At 32.4% G+C, this 18,484-nt stretch overlaps 1 protein-coding gene across 1 annotated transcript in view; it reads right to left on the bottom strand.

Annotated features, from left to right (window-relative positions):
• The window catches only part of Luzp2 (leucine zipper protein 2), a 286,032-nt gene that overhangs the window by 148,288 nt on the left and 119,260 nt on the right, over positions 1-18,484 (bottom strand). Inside the window, exon 4 of the mRNA XM_027936693.2 lies at positions 2,693-2,755. Coding sequence (XP_027792494.2) covers positions 2,693-2,755 — 63 coding nt within the window. The remainder of the gene's footprint in view (positions 1-2,692; positions 2,756-18,484) is intronic.

An 18,484-nucleotide genomic window follows, 5' to 3' on the forward strand; every position in this document is an offset into this window, starting at 1 on the left:
TGGGGTCCTGATATTTTATTCAGGAGAAACACACACACACACACACATACACACATGCACACACTCACATACACGCACATGCGCACACACAAGTTTATCATGGTCAAAAGAAGAAAAATAATAATAATTAAACATACTAATTGATTTTTTGCTTCTTCAGAACATATACTAAAATTAGAATAATACAGGCAGAGAGAGGTAGAGAGGAAGTAACAAAGGAAAGACTGAGAAGGAAGGAAGGAAAGAAGAAAGAAAAGAGTTTTAAGAGTTTGACATATTAACAACTCTGTACTACAACTCTAAACAAGGAAACAACAGAAATTTGTAATTTCTTATAAGATTGTTAATGTTTTATCATTTCTATAAAAATTCACTCTTTTTTTCATGATAGGAATACTGAAGTGCATGGGGCATAAGAAAATAAAAAGATGTCATTATGTGTCTATATTTACTAATATTTTATTCTGAATTTAAAGTTTTTCTTGAGCCACCAGCCCTTTAAATTAATAAATTTACTTCAAAATTAACAATTGCTTCAACTTTGCCCATCCCCCAATTTTCACTAGTGTCCCAAAATAATGATGTTTTAGACATAGCATCTCTGTCCCTTATTAGTTTTCTAAGATAATCCTTAATTTCCTGGCTATTATGTTGTGCTACTCATTTCAGTAAAAGATAATTTCTATTAGGTTTCACAAATTGAATGCAAAGTTGATTGACATTTTTCCCCTTTTGCCACAGTCTAGTGTCTAGAACCCATTTACACCCAGGCTGGATAGTCTCTTACGAAAATATACTTTTTTCCTAATTAGTGTTGACAGGTATCAATGTGAAATGGGAGCTTGTTACTACATCCTGTGTAGGTGATGTGCCCAACTCCTTTTCTAGCCTTCTACTAAGTTGGTGCTCTTTCAGGTATCAGAAAGAAATCATATTATGTCATTCGGGCTACTATTTTTTAATGAATATTTATGCTGAATAAAGACAATATATATTTTTTTAAAAAAATTTTAATCATTATTAAAACATCAATTATTGTTTTGCAATTATTCATTAATTAACTACAACAAAACTCAGATGGTGTTTTTCTTCAGTTAGCAACCACAACGTGGGAGATTTCTTGAGCTTTGTTATAAAAATAACTTTCAAAAGCTGTTCTTATGGTCTCTCCTCTCTTCTGTCTAGCAATTTTCTAATATTTAATGAATTAACGTTTAGTGAATTAATTAAGCAAATCTGTTCTGAGCATTTGATGATGAATTATGAAACAATAAATTTTGGTTCAGCATATCTCTTTTGTAATGTAAATCAATACGAAGGACAACTGACATATTGGTTATATTGTTAAGAAGATTTAGAAAAATTAAAGTCATCAAAAGTATAAACTTTAGATAATTGAGAAATTGCTATATTTAGGATTTTGATAATGTTCTTTTTATTACATAATCTATTGTAAATGTAATTTTAAATGTTTGTGTGTAGATAAAGACTTTTTGTTTATTTGTTTGTGAAGGTATATTCTCACCTTGGAGAGAAAAGAAATCCAAATTTTGACTAGGCATGTGACCACTCTAATAACATTTTTCAGCATCCCTTCAACTTGGCTAGGCATGTGACCTAGTTCTGGAAAAAAGGGTATATGATGATGGACAATTTCCTCCTTAGAGTACCAAAGAGCAGTGCTTATGTTCCACCTGAAATCTTCCCCTTCTCTCTCTCAGAAAGAAAATGACTGGAAAGGTGTTTTGGGTCCAGGAATGGTAGCTATGGTTCCATGTTTAGAAGATGGTAGATCTGTGTGAAGAGCTCTCTGCCTTATTTCTACACAAGAATGGAAAATGAATCGAATTTTCAACATGCATGTGTAAACCTTTGCTCTTATTCTTCCTAAGACCCTTCCTTCCCAACTCTTGCACAGGTATTAGGTCTTCATTGTGGTGTGAAAAAGTTTCTCATACCTGTTCCTTATCAATTAAAGGCTTTTCATGGAATAAATCTCTGCTACAATTACTCCTTTCTGTGTGTGCTTCTTGCAGGATACAACTAACACAATGAATTCCTTCTCCTCACCTTGAGGAATAAAAGACCACTTCCAATACTATCACTACTATTTTATTGCTCACATTAAAATTATTTAATATGAACTACATTCCTACATTAAACACAGGATCATAGAAAGATCTGAAGATGAGAGGTGAAAGAAGTTAATTATTTTAGGTAAGCCTGGATGAATCAGAATGACATTTTCTTCCCTGAGAAATGAATGAGACAATTTTGCTGCACAGCAAACAGAACCAGTGAATGGATTTATGATCACTATCAGCATCTTCATTCTGACAATTAATTATCATTACAAAACTTTGTAGAACTCACGTAGACAATACAAAAAAAAAAAAGGAAAATTGATTAACTTCCAGGAATTTTCTATTAAGGAAGTTCTGGTAGTAGAGTTAAGGGAAGAATCTAGGATATCACCCCATGGAAAACAACATTTAGCTAACTTTTAGTTTTTTCTTTAGCTGTAAAATGTTAAAACATTTGAAGATACAGAAAAGTTTAAAATGTGTTTTATTATTCTATTCCAAAGTTTGATTTGTGTTAGGAAAAAAATACTGGTTGTCTAGATTAAAAAAAATATATTGGACATGAATATTGTTTTTCTCCAGTTGAAGCTAGAAGAAAATTTACTCACCTCTTCTGCATGGATCCCACACAGCTTGTTTCCTGACAAAAGTTTGTTTTTCAAGCTTTTATTCTGAGGAAAGAAACATGGTTTTATGCTCAAAAGTAATAAGATACTAAGAATTTCCTTAGTTTTACCAACAATATTACATTTAGTTCATAGGCTAGATCTTTGTGATATATAGAATTTGTAAAAAGCTGAATTAAATCTGTAATGTAAGATAGAGTTCTTTTTATTTAAACAAAAATTTTATGTACTAGCATTAACACATTCATTTAAAAAGGTAAAACTACTTAGCCTCTCATTTATTTTTATTTTATTATAGTTATGTTTATGATTTTATAAAATAATATTAGTTACAAATCAGTAATGCACAATGGTTTCTTAAAGCACTATTTGAAGTGCAGGCATTTATTCCTGCTGCCATCTCTTCTGGTCATCTTATATGCTATCATAGTCTTCATTCCCTCTGACAGTCATAGCTTTAGATTTCTCTACATCCCTTATCTCTGGACATTGCTTTTAAAGGTCTCTTTCAGAAGCATTTTATACCCCACCTTAGAGGTGTGCTTTCTCTGTTGAGTGTAAGTACAGACAGATCTGTTAACCCATTTAAGTCTCCCATAATTGGTACAGGTTAATAGGAAAAAAAAAAACATGTTCTCTAATACTACTTCTTAATCATCCAAATATATATATTTGTGTATATATATATTTGTGTATATATATATATTTGTGTATATATATAAATATATATATATATACACATACATATATATATACACACACACATATTTTATATATATATATATATATATATATATATATATATATATATATATATATTTTCCTTTTTGGTTCTGGGGATAAAATCCAGGGTCAGGAGAATGCTAGGGAATTTCTCTACAACTAAGATACCTACATTCTCAGCCCTACAACTATAGATATTTATTTATGTCTCTTACACACAGATTTTTCTGTCTTTTGCCCCAGTAACTGAGGAACAAAGACCAGATGGGCAAACTAACAACAAAAAAAAGAAATTTAAAAAACACACAGAATTTAGATCTCATAATGACTCCAATGGGTAAAGTAATAAAATGGGAAAGTATGCTTTTTTTTTTACATAATACATAATGACTCTAAAGATGCTCAATTTGATGAGTAGCTTGAGCAAATTGTACAAAACCAAATGTAGACTGAACAAACAAATGAATGGGCACATTAAATTTAAGAGATCTCCTCCATAAATCCCATGTGATCATTTTGGGTTTTTTTCCATTAAATTTTCAAAATTTTAAGTTATTATTTTAATGGTACAATATGATTATATAAAATAGTAGGATTTGTTGTGACATACTTGTATATGCACATAATTTGGTCAATTTTATTTCTTATATGATTTCAAACATTGTTTCCTATTTTGATTCCCTTTTATGCTTTAACAGAGTACAGATGTCCTGTTTGAAAGTTTGTTTACTTTCCTCTGTAGTTAATTGTTGGAATTCTGGAAAGTTCATTTAGAATTTTAGTACTGTGAAATATTTTACATAAACAAGGAGAGCATTACCTTGATTCATTCAGGTTAGATTCTTTGGGGAATAACTGTACTTATACAATGATGCATAAGATTAAGGTTTGTGAGGAGAATCTAATATACATTATTCCTACATTTAGAAATATGACAATAAAAGGCTATATGCCGCTATATTCTAACTCTCTAATGTTGCTTCAATTGTAGAGCAGAACCAGATCTCTTTAGGACTGAGATAAGTACAAATGGTAGGATGACTTATGTACCAAAACAAAGAACCCACACCTCAGTGGCTTTATTAGATATGAGAAATGACTACAAATTAATGGCGGCAATAATGTATTTAAACATTGGTCTCTGTACTCTATACTACTTAAAATTTGCAACTTCACTTAAGATTAATTTGTCCTTTCTTCTTTATTTTTCTTCTCCCTCTGTGTCTGAAAAAGAGGATGCTGCAGTAGATTCTGAATATTGATTTGAATAGTGAAGATCATTATACATACTAATTTCAATTGTTTAAAAATGATATAGATTGATATTTGCCTGAGAAAGAAATATGCATTTTAAAGATGATAGACTATAAATCACCAGTTTCAAGATGTTATTTATCATTTATCTCTGATTATATGATATAATTCTAAAAATAAATGGTTCTTTTTTTTTTTTTCCTTGTGGTGCTGGGGATTGAACCCAAGGCCTTGTTTATGCAAGGCAAGCACTCTACCAACTGAGCTGTATACCTAGCACTAGATCATTCTTTATTGGTTTGGAACAGTTTTTCTTTCAGTAAAATGAATATTTGTCTCCCACATTTATAGAATCATAAGCATTGCTAAGCATCCTACAGAATTTACAAGGTTTTCCCTGTGCCACCCAGATGATCAAGTATTGATATTGTGGCAATATGGGTTGAACAAAATTAAACAGATTTATTTTCTGTGAAATTCTTAGAGCCTTTATTATAATACTATTTATGGTAAAAAATGTTTTTCTATAATTCTCTAACAGTGGGTTATTTTTGACTAGAGCATTTATCTTTCACTAGAATTCGAGGAATATTATTATAAATATTAACAGATGTTAGGTATTAATAAAGGAGGCAAAAAGAATCACACTAATATATTTTGTTGGAATTTAGGTCATTGGTTTTTTTATTTTTATAATGTTCAAGAAAAAAATTTTAAACATATGTTACAATGGTTAAAAGAAGATTTTTTTTCAGAATTTTTGTAATAAGTGTCGAGAGTTTTAAAATAAAAAGGAAAGATGGGACTCGACTCCTAATACAGCAAAGACAGCTGAGAATGCAGTCAATAAACAGAATTAGGAGAGTCAAGGGATGGGAATTTTTCACTAGGAGCCACTGCCCTGGATAGGAGGATATTGCTAAACAAACTTCACAGGATTCTTGCTGAAGGCACAATATTAAGAGTAGGGATGAAGAATTAGGTTACACTCAAATATCATGGGTGAGGGATCTCCCTAAATTGATTTAGCAGAATTCCTACTACAACTGGACTAGGCAGACCAAAGACAAGGCCCAGTCTAATAAGAAGGTTCAAAGGAATCAGTCTTAGGTTTAGTTGAAGAGTCTTGTTTTCATTTTGTATCTAAAAAATCTGCTCACCTTAAAGTCCAAAAGAATTTTACTTAAACATTTCCCTAGAACTGTTAGTTTTTGATTGTGCACTTATGTGTAATTTTCATTAAGTTAACCTGCTCCTTTAAACACAGGTTTCCAGGTACTTGAACACCAGTTGGTGAAGGGACTTTTCTTTGTGTACTGACATATCTAAGAGCCTTTTACAAAAATCAGTTGAGCAAATAACTTCTTGGGCCGTTATGGAACATTAGGCAACAGACCTTCCTTCTTGCCATGAACAAGTACACAACCAGATCAAATATACTAAGCAAATGTTTCAGACATGACAACAACTGTCAGATCATGGTCCCAGAGAGAGAAGCAAAAAAGTTAAAGAACTTTTCGATCTCTGGTTTTCTATCTAGAGGCAATTTATGAGTTATAATGCAAAAGAAAAAGCCAGAAAGAATACATAAGTTTTGATAAATATCGAGAAGGGTTTGACATTAGAAGAAGTTTGTCAGGAAGAATTTGTGTGACAATGTACCAGAGTGTTGGGATCAATGTAGAAAAAGAGCTTCAGATTTTTAGTGGGTCCCCTTATTCCTTTATATGAATGGAAAATTGCATTTGTATAAAGTGATCTGCAACAACAACAGTCAAGAACCAGTAGGAAGGAACTGCAAGGTGAAAAATCATTAGCACTTATATGAACATTCAATTTCCAATCAGTCAAAATCAAAAGACTTAACAACTAAAGTGTTTACAACTAAAGAACTCAGAAGGGACTGACTTACAAATAGAGCTAAAATTAATTTAGGGAGCAGGGACAGGGAAAAGTGAGGGAAAGAGCAAGTACTGGGAATGCAAATGGAATAAATTATATTCAATACATGCATGATTATATCAAAATGAAGCCCACTATTATGTATAACTATAATGGATTAACAAAAACTCATTTAGATCAGTCCTACATAGTTTAAAAACAATGTTCAAAATAACCACATTGAAAAAGTGCTATTCAGGGCTGGGATTGTGGCTCAGCAGTAGACTGCTTGCTTAACAGGGGCAGGACCTGGGTTCGATCCTCATCACTACATAAAAATAAAGGCATTGTATTGTGTCCATCTACACCTAAAAAATAAATGTTAAAAAAGTGCTAGTCAGTGAAATAAAATTTAAACATAGATGAAATAAAGTTCAGATACTCAAAAAAGTTATATTTACAATTCAGTATTCATTGAAGACGGTAAGACACAAAAGGAAGTAGAAAATCAGATCTTTAAAACAGGCAAAAAATGCCAGTATAAAATATTATTATAGGTCAAGAAATATAATGTCATAGATTTAAAATAGCATTATGTTATGTTATGTTTATATTGTATTTTATTATGAAAATGTTTGTGCCATAATTCTGAAAGACACAATCCTAAACACAATATTACCAAATGTTGAAATCCTGGCAGATCAAAATCCTTAAAGTTCAAAAATCCTAAACTATAAAAGTTCCAGAAATATTATCTGGCAAAAAACAATTTAAGTTCTTTATAGATAATTAATTCGCATTTGTAAAACATATTTATTTCTTAAACACATAGAAACAGAGTGAAACACCTCACAGGCCATTTTACACAATGTAATAGGAAATGATAACACACATATTTTTCACAATAAACAGCACGCATGCTAACAGTTATGAGCAGATGAACCACATTCACAAATTAGGTCAGAAACTGAACTGTATACCTGCATAACAATATGGTTTGAATTGTGTGCAACTTGATTTGCAGTTTCGGTCATCTGAAATTGTATGAGGGACAACCTCATTCTTTTGATGAGATTGAACAAAACCCGGAATGGGTCACCACTAAATATGCAATCACTGGAAGAGCTATCGCCTGGAGGAACTGGATGTTTTGCAAATTAAGATGTGTTAAAAAGACAGATCCTCATTCACTTTGTAACAACATTTATACCTACATAAACCATGCTTAAACCTCAAAGTCAACATTATGATAATGCAATTTTGTACTGTCAATTTGTCAAAAAAGGAATAAAATGGATTAGCTATCTGTAAAGGACTTTACTGAACTTGTACCTCTACATCTCCAGTACAGGAATGGGATGGTTCCTGCACACAAACAGGGTGTGTCTTCCACACATAGTCCACTCAAACACACACAAATTGCTCTGGTAACATCCTCACAGACACATTAAAAAAATGTTTTAACTGCATTCTAGGTATGTGAGCTATATAACATTTTTAAACTTTGTCTATCATTAAAATGCACTCATCCCTTTCTCAAAATTTGTCTTTCTACCCCATTATATAGTCTTTCTTTCCTTTTCTTTTCTTTTTTTTTTTAACACAGGAAATGTGAAATGTGGTTTTCTAGATTTTCACTTCTAAGGTTTCAACATTTTATCATTTAATCATTCAAGATCATAATTTGGGGGGACTTCAAACTTTAGGAACTTGGTTTTTTAGAATTTCAATATTTAAGATGATGACATTCTGTATCATGTCTTTCTAGATAATGATTGGCACTGATATTTAAATATATAGAATTTGTTTTGGGGTTTATCCAGTCTTTTAAGTCTGCCATTATTGCATCAAATGCTTTGACAGTCTTATTGGGAACTTACACAATTGAAAACTGTTTTATCATTGTGAAGAGTTGCTGTCTCTAGCATTAATATAAAGCACATCTTAATTTCTGCCAAATTTCTTTTATCATGCCTTATTTATCTGATACAAAAAAGGCAACTGTTTCTCATGTCTACAGAGCATGTCTATTTTTATATTTTTATTTTCCTCTGATGTGGGTCTTTATATATTAAGTATGTCTTTTACACTCATTATATAATTTGTTCTCATATTTCATGCAGTCCGGTACTCTCCATCTTTCAATCGAAGTATTTACGTGTAATATATTCTCCATTATCAAACAATTTGCTATTCTTTTACACTTTTAAATATTTAGAGTCTACTTATCTGTTTAGAAATATTTTAGAATTAATATTATTCCACTTCACATCTCAGACTCCATCATACTTAAATACTAAGTCAAAAATTATAAAACATATATTAAATGAGAAGACCTGTGAGCCATGATAAAATCATTAAGGACACCTAATTTGAAATGATTTAATCAGAATATTCCTGAAGAGGCACTTAGACATGACTTGATAGCACAAATGAATAAATTAAAATAATTCTAAAATTTTCAATCATCCAAAGAATGAAAAATATGGTATTTTTCTCAGGGTTCCACTTTATCCAGTTTAATGAATTGAAAGAACAATAATCCATTTAGGTATAATATGTCAAAATACACTGTACTATCATGTATATCTAAAAATAAAACAATTTAAAAAAAGAAGAAAGAAGAAAAAAGAACATTGACAACATTATTTGCAGAAAAAAAAAGACTAGGAAAATTACCAATCTCCTTATCAGTTCAAAAGACAATCTTTTCTATTTTATTTTTTAATTCTGTCTCAGAAAATGATGGATATAAACTGTCTTGATTGGAGTTTAACACATGGTTTCATGTGCTAGAGATCTACTTTACTGCCTGAGTATTTTTGCCTGCTTCTTTTGGTACTCCAGTCAATTTCCTTTGGCATACACTCAAAAAGTATCCAATGAATAAAAATATGTAAATTTCACATGAGATTAGGAGTATTCTTTTCAAAAACTCTCTTTAGAAAAGAATTTTGACATTTCATCTGTATGTGTGCACCACTCTGAAATGTCTTGGTTTCACAACTAATTTTCAAAGAGGAGGTTACTACAGTTTGGCTAGAATCTGTGCCCACATGTAAGAAAATGAATTCAGCAAAGTGGCAGGATATAAAATCAACACGCATAGATCAAAGGCATTTCTGTATATCAGCGACAAAACTTCTGAAACGGAAATGAGGAAAAACACCCCATTCACAATATCCTCAAAAAAAAATAAAATACTTGGGAATCAACCTAACAAAAGAGGTGAAGATTTATACAATGAAAACTACAGAACCCTAAATAGAGAAATAGAAGAAGATCTTAGAAGATGGAAAAATATACCCTGTTCATGGATAGGCAGAACTAACATCATCAAAATGGCGATATTACCAAAAGTTCTCTATAGGTTTAATGCAATGCCAATCAAAATCCCAATGGCATTTCTTGTAGAAATAGAGAAAGCAATCATGAAATTCATATGGAAAAACAAAAGACCCAGAATAGCAAAAGCAACTCTAAGCAGGAAGTGTGAATCAGGCGGTATAGCGATACCAGATTTCAAACTATATTACAGAGCAACAGTAACAAAAACAGCATGGTACTGGTACCAAAACAGGCGGGTGGATCAATGGTACAGAATAGAGGACACAGAGACTAATCCATAAAGTTACAACTATCTTATATTTGATAAAGGGGCTAAAAGCATGCAATGGAGGAAGGATAGCATCTTCAACAAATGGTGCTGGGAAAACTGGAAATCCATATGCAACAAAATGAAACTGAATCCCTTTCTCTCACCATGCACAAAAGTTAACTCAAAATGGATCAAGGAGCTTGATATCAAATCAGAGACATGGCGTCTGATAGAAGAAAAAATTGGCTACGATCTACATACTGTGGGGTCGGGCTCCAAATTCCTCAATAGGACACCCATAGCACAATAGTTAATAACTAGAATCAACAAATGGGACTTACTCAAACTAAAACGATTTTTTTCTCAGCAAGAGAAACAATAAGAGAGGTAAATAAGGAGCCTACATCATGGGAACAAATTTTTACTCCTCACACTTCAGATAGAGCCCTAATATCCAGAGTATACAAAGAACTCAAAAAATTAGACAATAAGATAACAAACAACCCAATCAACAAATGGGCCAAGGACCTGAACAGACACTTCTCAGAGGAGGACATACAATCAATCAACAAGTACATGAAAAAATGCTCACCATCTCTAGCAGTCAGAGAAATGCAAATCAAAACCACCCTAAGATACTATCTCACTCCAGTAAGATTGGCAGCCATTATGAAGTCAAACAACAACAAATGCTTGCGAGGATGTGGGGAAAAGGGTACGCTTGTACATTACTGGTGGGACTGCAAATTGGTGCAGCCAATTTGGAAAGCAGTATGGAGATTCCTGGGAAAGCTGGGAATGGAACCACCATTTGACCCAGCTATTGCCCTTCTTGGATTATTCCCTGAAGACCTTAAAAGAGCTACTTTTATATGTGGGATACTGCCACATCAATGTTCATAGAAGCACAATTCACAATAGCTAGACTGTGGAACCAACCCAGATGCCCTTCAATAGATGAATAGATAAAAAAAAGTGGCATTTCATTTGACCCAGCTATTCCCCTTCTCGGTCTTTTCCCTAAAGACCTAAAAAGAGCATGCTACAGGGACACTGCTACATCGATGTTCATAGCAGCACAATTCACAATAGCTAGACTGTGGAACCAACCTAGATGCCCTTCAATAGACGAATGGATAAAAAAATGTGGCATTTATACATAATGGAGTATTACTCTGCATTAAAAAATGACAAAATCATAGAATTTGCAGGGAAATGGATGGCATTAGAGCAGATTATGCTAAGTGAAGCTAGCCAATCCCTAAAAAACAAATGCCAAATGTCTTCTTTGATATAAGGAGAGTAACTAAGAACAGAGTAGGGTCGAAGAGCATGAGAAGAAGATTAACATTAAACAGGGATGAGAGGTGGGAGGGAAAGGGAGAGAGAAGGGAAATTGCATGGAAATGGAAGGAGACCCTCAGGGTTATACAAAAGTACATACAAGAGGTAATGAGGGGAAAGGGAAAAATAATACAAGGGGGACAAATGAATGACAGTAGAGGGGGTAGAGAGAGAAGAGGGGAGGGGAGGGGAGGGGAGGGGGGATAGTAGAGGATAGGAAAGGCAGCAGAACACAACAGACACTAGTATGGCAATATGTAAATCAATGAATGTGTAACTGATGTGATTCTGCAATCTGTATATGGGGTAAAAATGGGAGTTCATAACCCACTTGAATCAAAGTGTGAAATATGATATATCAAGAATTATGTAATGTTTTGAACAACCAACAATAAAAAATAAATAAATAAATAAATAAATAAATAAATAAATAAATTTATTTTTAAAAAAGTGGCATTTATACACAATGGAATATTACTCTACACTAAAAAATGACAAAATCATGGAATTTGCAGGGAAATGGATGGCACTAGAGCAGATTATGCTAAGTGAAGCTAGCCAATCCCTAAAAAACAAATGCTAAATGTCTTCTTTTATATAATGAGAGCAACTAAGAACAGAGCAGGGAGGAAGAGCAGGAGGAAAAGACTAACATTAAACAGAGACATGAGGTGGGAGGGAAAGGGAGAGAAAAGGGAAATTGCATGGAAATGGAAGGAGACCCTCATTGTTATACAAAATTGCATATAAGAGGTTGTGAGGGGAATGGGAAAAAAAAAAACAAGGATAGAAATGTATTACAGTAGATGGGGTAGAGAGAGAAGATGGGAGGGGAGGGGACGGGGGATAGTAGAGGATAGGAAAGGTAGTAGAATACAACAGTTACTAATATGGCATTATGTAAAAATGTGGATGTGTAACCGATGTGATTCTGCAATCTGTATTTGGGGTAAAAATGGGAGTTCATAACCCACTTGAATCTAATGTATGAAATATGATATGTCAAGAGCTTTTTAATGTTTTGAACAACCAATTAAAAAAAAAAGAAGCTAAACAAAAAGAAAACAGAATACATCTATTGAAAGCTTTGATAAGCATGACTTTTAAGGAGCAAACTGGATGTCCTGGATATGCTTGACTCTTCCCCTACACCTATTCTCTTCTCATGTTGTTTCCCTTTATGGAGATTGAGAAAATCTTCATGCTTCATGTAAAAAGGCATAAAGGATCACATAATTTTGAAAATATTTTTCTTTTCTTTTTCTCAAGAGGTGAGTCTTCCTGATTTGTTCAGCTACACATATCTCAGTATCTATTGCCATTGAACATATTTATATTCAAATGAATACTATAGATGTTGTTTCCCTTTATGGAGATTGAGAAAATCTACATGCTTCATGTAAAAAGGCATAAAGGATCATGTAATTTTGAAAATATTTTCCTTTTCTTTTTCTCAAGAGGTGAGTCTTCTTGATTTGTTCAACTACACATACCTCAGTATCTATTGCCATTGAACATATTTATATTCAAATGAATACTATAGATTATTGTACAATTTTAAATTTCCATCATTTATTTTACTGATATTCAAATTTTATTATGATAATTTCTTGTTTAAAAAGTATGGAAAAATCTATGTGAAAGGAAAAGGAATGAGACAACCCTGGATTTGAAATTTGATTATCTTGTGTAGTTTTTTTTTCATGAGTATTCTTAAACTTTGATCACATTGTCCTACTGTCAGCCCAGACTTCCATTTGCCCAGTTTATCAAATAGCCAATTCTCTGGTCTACTCATATTCTCTGTGACTTAACATATCTTAAATGTTCTGTTAGCAAAGATCCTAAGAGATGACTAGAATCACACTGACTGAAAATCTCTCATGAAATATTTTAAAGTATTAACAGTTTGACTTTCAAAGGATAGAAAATGTGACAGTATCTTCCAGACCATCTTCTGCCCTAGAAGACACACTGTTGTAGTCCAGTGGATTACTCCTTCCTCTCCAGACAGGCTGAATTACCGTAGTTTACATTTATTCTTCTCCTCTATGTGTTTGATGACATTTTGTTTCTAAGTTTACTTCTGAAAATTTTCTGCAAACTTCCTACTTATTCTGATAGAACCACACTTCCCAATACCCCATCCAACAAAATGTCCAGAAGTACTTTTTTTTTTTTTTTAATTAAGAGATTCACTCAGGCACAGGTACAAAAACAAAGCAATTAAAATAAACAACACACAATGTAAGTTAAAAAGCCATCAAAAAACAGTAAATTGGGTTCATAACTAATCTTTTGAGTAGATGCTTATGTTAAATTGTATTTAAGAAAAACAACTTACATGGGCATACACACAGAAGTTGAGCTAAAATTATGTGGAAAATAATAATAATCCATGTGTATGTGTGTGTGTGTGTGTGTGTATGTCTGTGCGCACTCGTGCGTGCTCGTGCATGTGCAGGCATCTGCATGAAATTCAATGGAAATTTAAAAAGGCATGTGTGAGTCTTTTAAATACTATATTATAATATTAGCTGAAATGCAGACAATTAAATCAATCCAGATTTTGAATTCAAATGTGTGAAACTTAACTGTATATATTTAAACCTAGGAGACAGGATAAGCAGACAAAAACTTTTGTGTGATTATGTGATATGATTATGTGTTATTTTACCAAAGAATCTATGTTGTCATTTTAATAGAATTTTATGCTTCACAAGTAAATATCCAAATGAAAGTAAGTGGTAATATAGAAAATAATATGATAAAAGTGGGGATATGAAAAAACAGTGGTGTGTGTATGTATGTGTGCATAAGCAAATGTGCATGTGTATATATAGAGAGTGTGTGCATATATATGTACATATATATTCTTTGAATATATATATATATATATATATATATATATATATACACAAACACACATATGTATATATATATATTTCTGAAAATTGAATTTGGGTAATTATATATATTAATTGTAGGTGGATGCAATACATTTATTTATTTATATATGATGCTGAGATGCGAACCCAGGGCCTCATACATGCTAGGCAAGCGCTTTTCTTCTGAGCCACAACCCCAGCACCCAGTACTTTTGATTTTAATGTTTTCTGTTTTTACTGTGGATTGTGCTCAGTTCCTAAATATATATCAAAGTTTTCTGAGTTAAGAGTGCCAAAAACATTATACTACTTATACTTATTTTCAATGAATGTGCATGAATAATATTTATAGATGAATGAATATTTGGTTATAAGGGTAATGTTATTATTACTAATGAATAAACTGGCAGGTCATCACATGTATGTGGCATTATTTTTTATTATTTCATTTGATAATAACAGTATCTTAAATGCATATCTTCAAAACATATGATAATATTTATCTATCTTTGTCTTTGTTATACTTCTTGGGGAAAAGGAGATAATTATATAAATATGTGATATATTTGGTGAAGTATCTTTCCCTAATGACTTGGGATTCCAAAAAAGCAACAGAATTATATAGACTATGTTATATAGGCTTTGTTGTTCAAGGCTTGCAAAATAGCATTTATTGTAAGAAACATTGCACTATTTTATATTTCTACATTATTTTTTTATCTTGATATCCTTTTTTATGTTCAATACCATTATATATATACATACACATATATATACACACACACATACATACACGTATACATGTTTATATATTTTTTTTATTTATCTTCTCTTTTGTTTTTGCTAGGAATTGACAGAATTAACAGAGGCACTTAACCACTGAGTCACATCTCTGAAAATGTTTATATTTTAGGGACCTGCTAAGTTGCTGAGGCTGGCTTTGAACTTATGATCCACCTGTCTCAGCCAGCTAAGCCACAGGGATTACAAGCATGGACCACTGCACCCATTTCAAAACCCAAGATTCTTATATTGTTATATATCAGGGAGTATCCTCATTTAACAGCACAAAGTAGATGTTCAGAATGTAAATTGAATGAATGAATTTAATAACCTATGGAAAGGTTGTGATCTCAATCTGAAGTACTAATAAGCACATTACTTGGTTGTCAGGATGTAGCTAAAAGGTTGTCCACTGAATCTAGGGTCATGAAAGAGAATAGTATGAATAAAAATATTTTAGGTTTTATCTGTGAACATATTTCAGGGAAAGCAATGTTAACACAACACAAATCAATACCTGTTAATAAAGCATATATAAATATAAACAGATTGCACATAAACTTTTAAAAGTTTTTCTCAATAGCAAAGACTTCCATCATGAAATTTAACTATTATACTAGACACAAATATAGATGCCATTAAATATGACTAAGAATTGTAGCAACCTTTACTCCTCCTAAAAAAGGGCCCAAAATGATCTTGATAACTTTTCTATATTTCCTTTTGGAAGTTTCCATTAGTCTCTCATGCAAATATGCATATACATGTATATGGTAGCTACAACATCAGTAAATATAAAATTATCACCTGTGAAATAATGTATTTTAAAATAAAAATGAATAAATCTAGAGTATGTGATTATCCCCACCAACCCATATTTTGATGCCACTAGTTAGGCTTCTTAGTGCAATAGAGATTCATGTACAAAAACATCTCATGGCCCTCTTTGCTTATTCTTACTTCCCTAACCGAAGCTTTCACAACCTTAAAATTCTCATTCATAAATCAACTCTACAAGATTGTTTTGATTGAATTAATTAGTTAGTGACCACTCTGTTTATAAATTGTGATTCAACTTCTTCACTTTGATAATTAAACTAAAGAGTTTGCATGTGGGTACATCCATTTAAAATATAAAGAAAATTATTTTTTATGTTATCAGCATCATAAAATACAGCTAGGCTATCTTTACATATATAGTATGGACTTTTTTAAAGCCCCGATAGCACTGGTACCAATCACTTCATTACTTCTGTCTGCTTCTGTTAATTATGTAATTTAATTTGCTAAACAGACAAATCATTCTTTTGATGAGTTCAGGCTATGGGTTTGTATCACATATCTGCATCAACAGGATTCAAGAGAGAATGAGAATCTTTTTTTATAGCTAGTATATGCTTGTTTTTTTTTAAATGATAAACTTGCTTATTTGTTAATTTACATTGAATGTTACATATTACAGAATAAGAGCTGGAGGAGAAGTTGTGTATCATCTCATTCAGACTATATTGATTTCTATGAAAAATTCTGTAAAAAATCCAACATCACTTGAATTTTATTTTGTTTATTGTGTTCAATCGTGAGTTAATAAGGCTTTGAAGTGAGCATCACTTCATTCATATTTTTACGTACTTAGATAACGCACCTGAAGTTGACTATGGAAGACTGTTGCTTCTGAACATGAAAATCCTGTGGTCACCCACAAATGGGCATGATTATAATGTGTGACCACAGTTGACTCTAGAATTTGGCAATTCTGGACAACTGTGCAAAGCAATATGTTTCTGTGAAGTTAGATGTCACTGCCAGAGTTTAAGAATGAAGCTATTTCATTATTTAGAAATCTATCAATTAATTTGGGAATACTTATTTAAGCAGTCACAGTTGGGCCAATTTGGGGGCACGGAGGAGACATTCATCAGAACCAAACTAAGACTTTTGTAGGTATCATATTCTTCAGAAACATGGATGTCTCAGTACAGTAAAGAGAGGGTTCTGACTATCAGATTATTCACTGATATAACCTTCTCACTCTTGATCATGCTATTTTATTTATTTCTGAAATAATTATAGTTTGATATTACTTAGGCATTGATAAATGAAAACATAGGTTTTAAAGTTTTGTAATCAGAATCCTATCATTGCTATCCGCCCCTAAACAATGGATCCTATCCTCTTCAGATATCAAGTCTTTTACAAGATCTAAAATAAGAACACATAGTTGGGTTAGGTGGGGAACACCGCGTAATCCCATCATCTCAGAAAGTTGAAGCAAGAGGATTGCAAGTCTGAGGCCAGCTTCAGCAACTTAGCAAGGTCCTAAGGAATGTTTCTTAGTGTTTAAATGTCCCTGGTTTCAATTCCCTGTCTTTTAAATAAAAATAAAAAGGAACAGATTTTTAATTATACTCAATGACTGCGTGTATTATATTTCATTTGAGGGCCAAAAAGAAAAAGAGTTTAAAAGATTCATTGAATGTTTAAATGACCGTCATATCTGCTGCCAACCTCTACTATACCTTAATCTATGAATCATACACTGAGTTTTTTCATGGAAAGACTTTCCCCAAGTTAATTTCATGTAGCATTGTGGCACTAACTTGACCCACATAATCAAGGAAAGGGTAATACTCCAATACACTCACTTAGAATGTTGGTCTATATTTGGTAAAATAACAGAAGGATTACTGGTAAGATTCACATAAATATTGATTTTTTTCTATGTTTCCTGGGGAAAATGTACTAATAGGCACCACTAAGAGAGAGCTTATCTGATAGTGATACTTAGAAAACGTAGACATGACTAGGAGGAAAGAAGTTCTGAGCCTGATGATTCTGATTACTCCAGCTCCTCACATTGATAAAACCTCATCGGATGCAAGGTTTATTATTTATTTTTGGCTTCTTTGGTTACATGCTTTTACCCAACCACCTTGGTCCCTTGACATCATGCTTAAACATTTGTGCTTCCTACACATGTAACAACCTTCGATGATATCCTCATTCCTTTTCCATTCAGAGAGCAAAATGTCATTATTAACCAGGCTTATATTTCCTGCTAATGCCAAGTTTACCAGGGTGTAAGCAGAGAATATATCCTCCACTTTTAACCTCTGTATATAAAAGGTAGACTGTGCATACTACCAGCTTAGGTACTACCTCTTAAACAGATGGTGTAGCCATTATGTTTTGGATATGAGGTTGCCCTCCCCAAACACTCATGTTAGGCAATGGATTTACTTTCAAAGATGTTATGATTAAATTATGAGAGCTGCAACCTAATCAATAGATTAATCCATTTTA

This window comes from Marmota flaviventris, chromosome 9 (assembly GCF_047511675.1).
Source record: "Marmota flaviventris isolate mMarFla1 chromosome 9, mMarFla1.hap1, whole genome shotgun sequence".
Classification (NCBI taxonomy): domain Eukaryota; kingdom Metazoa; phylum Chordata; class Mammalia; order Rodentia; family Sciuridae; genus Marmota; species Marmota flaviventris.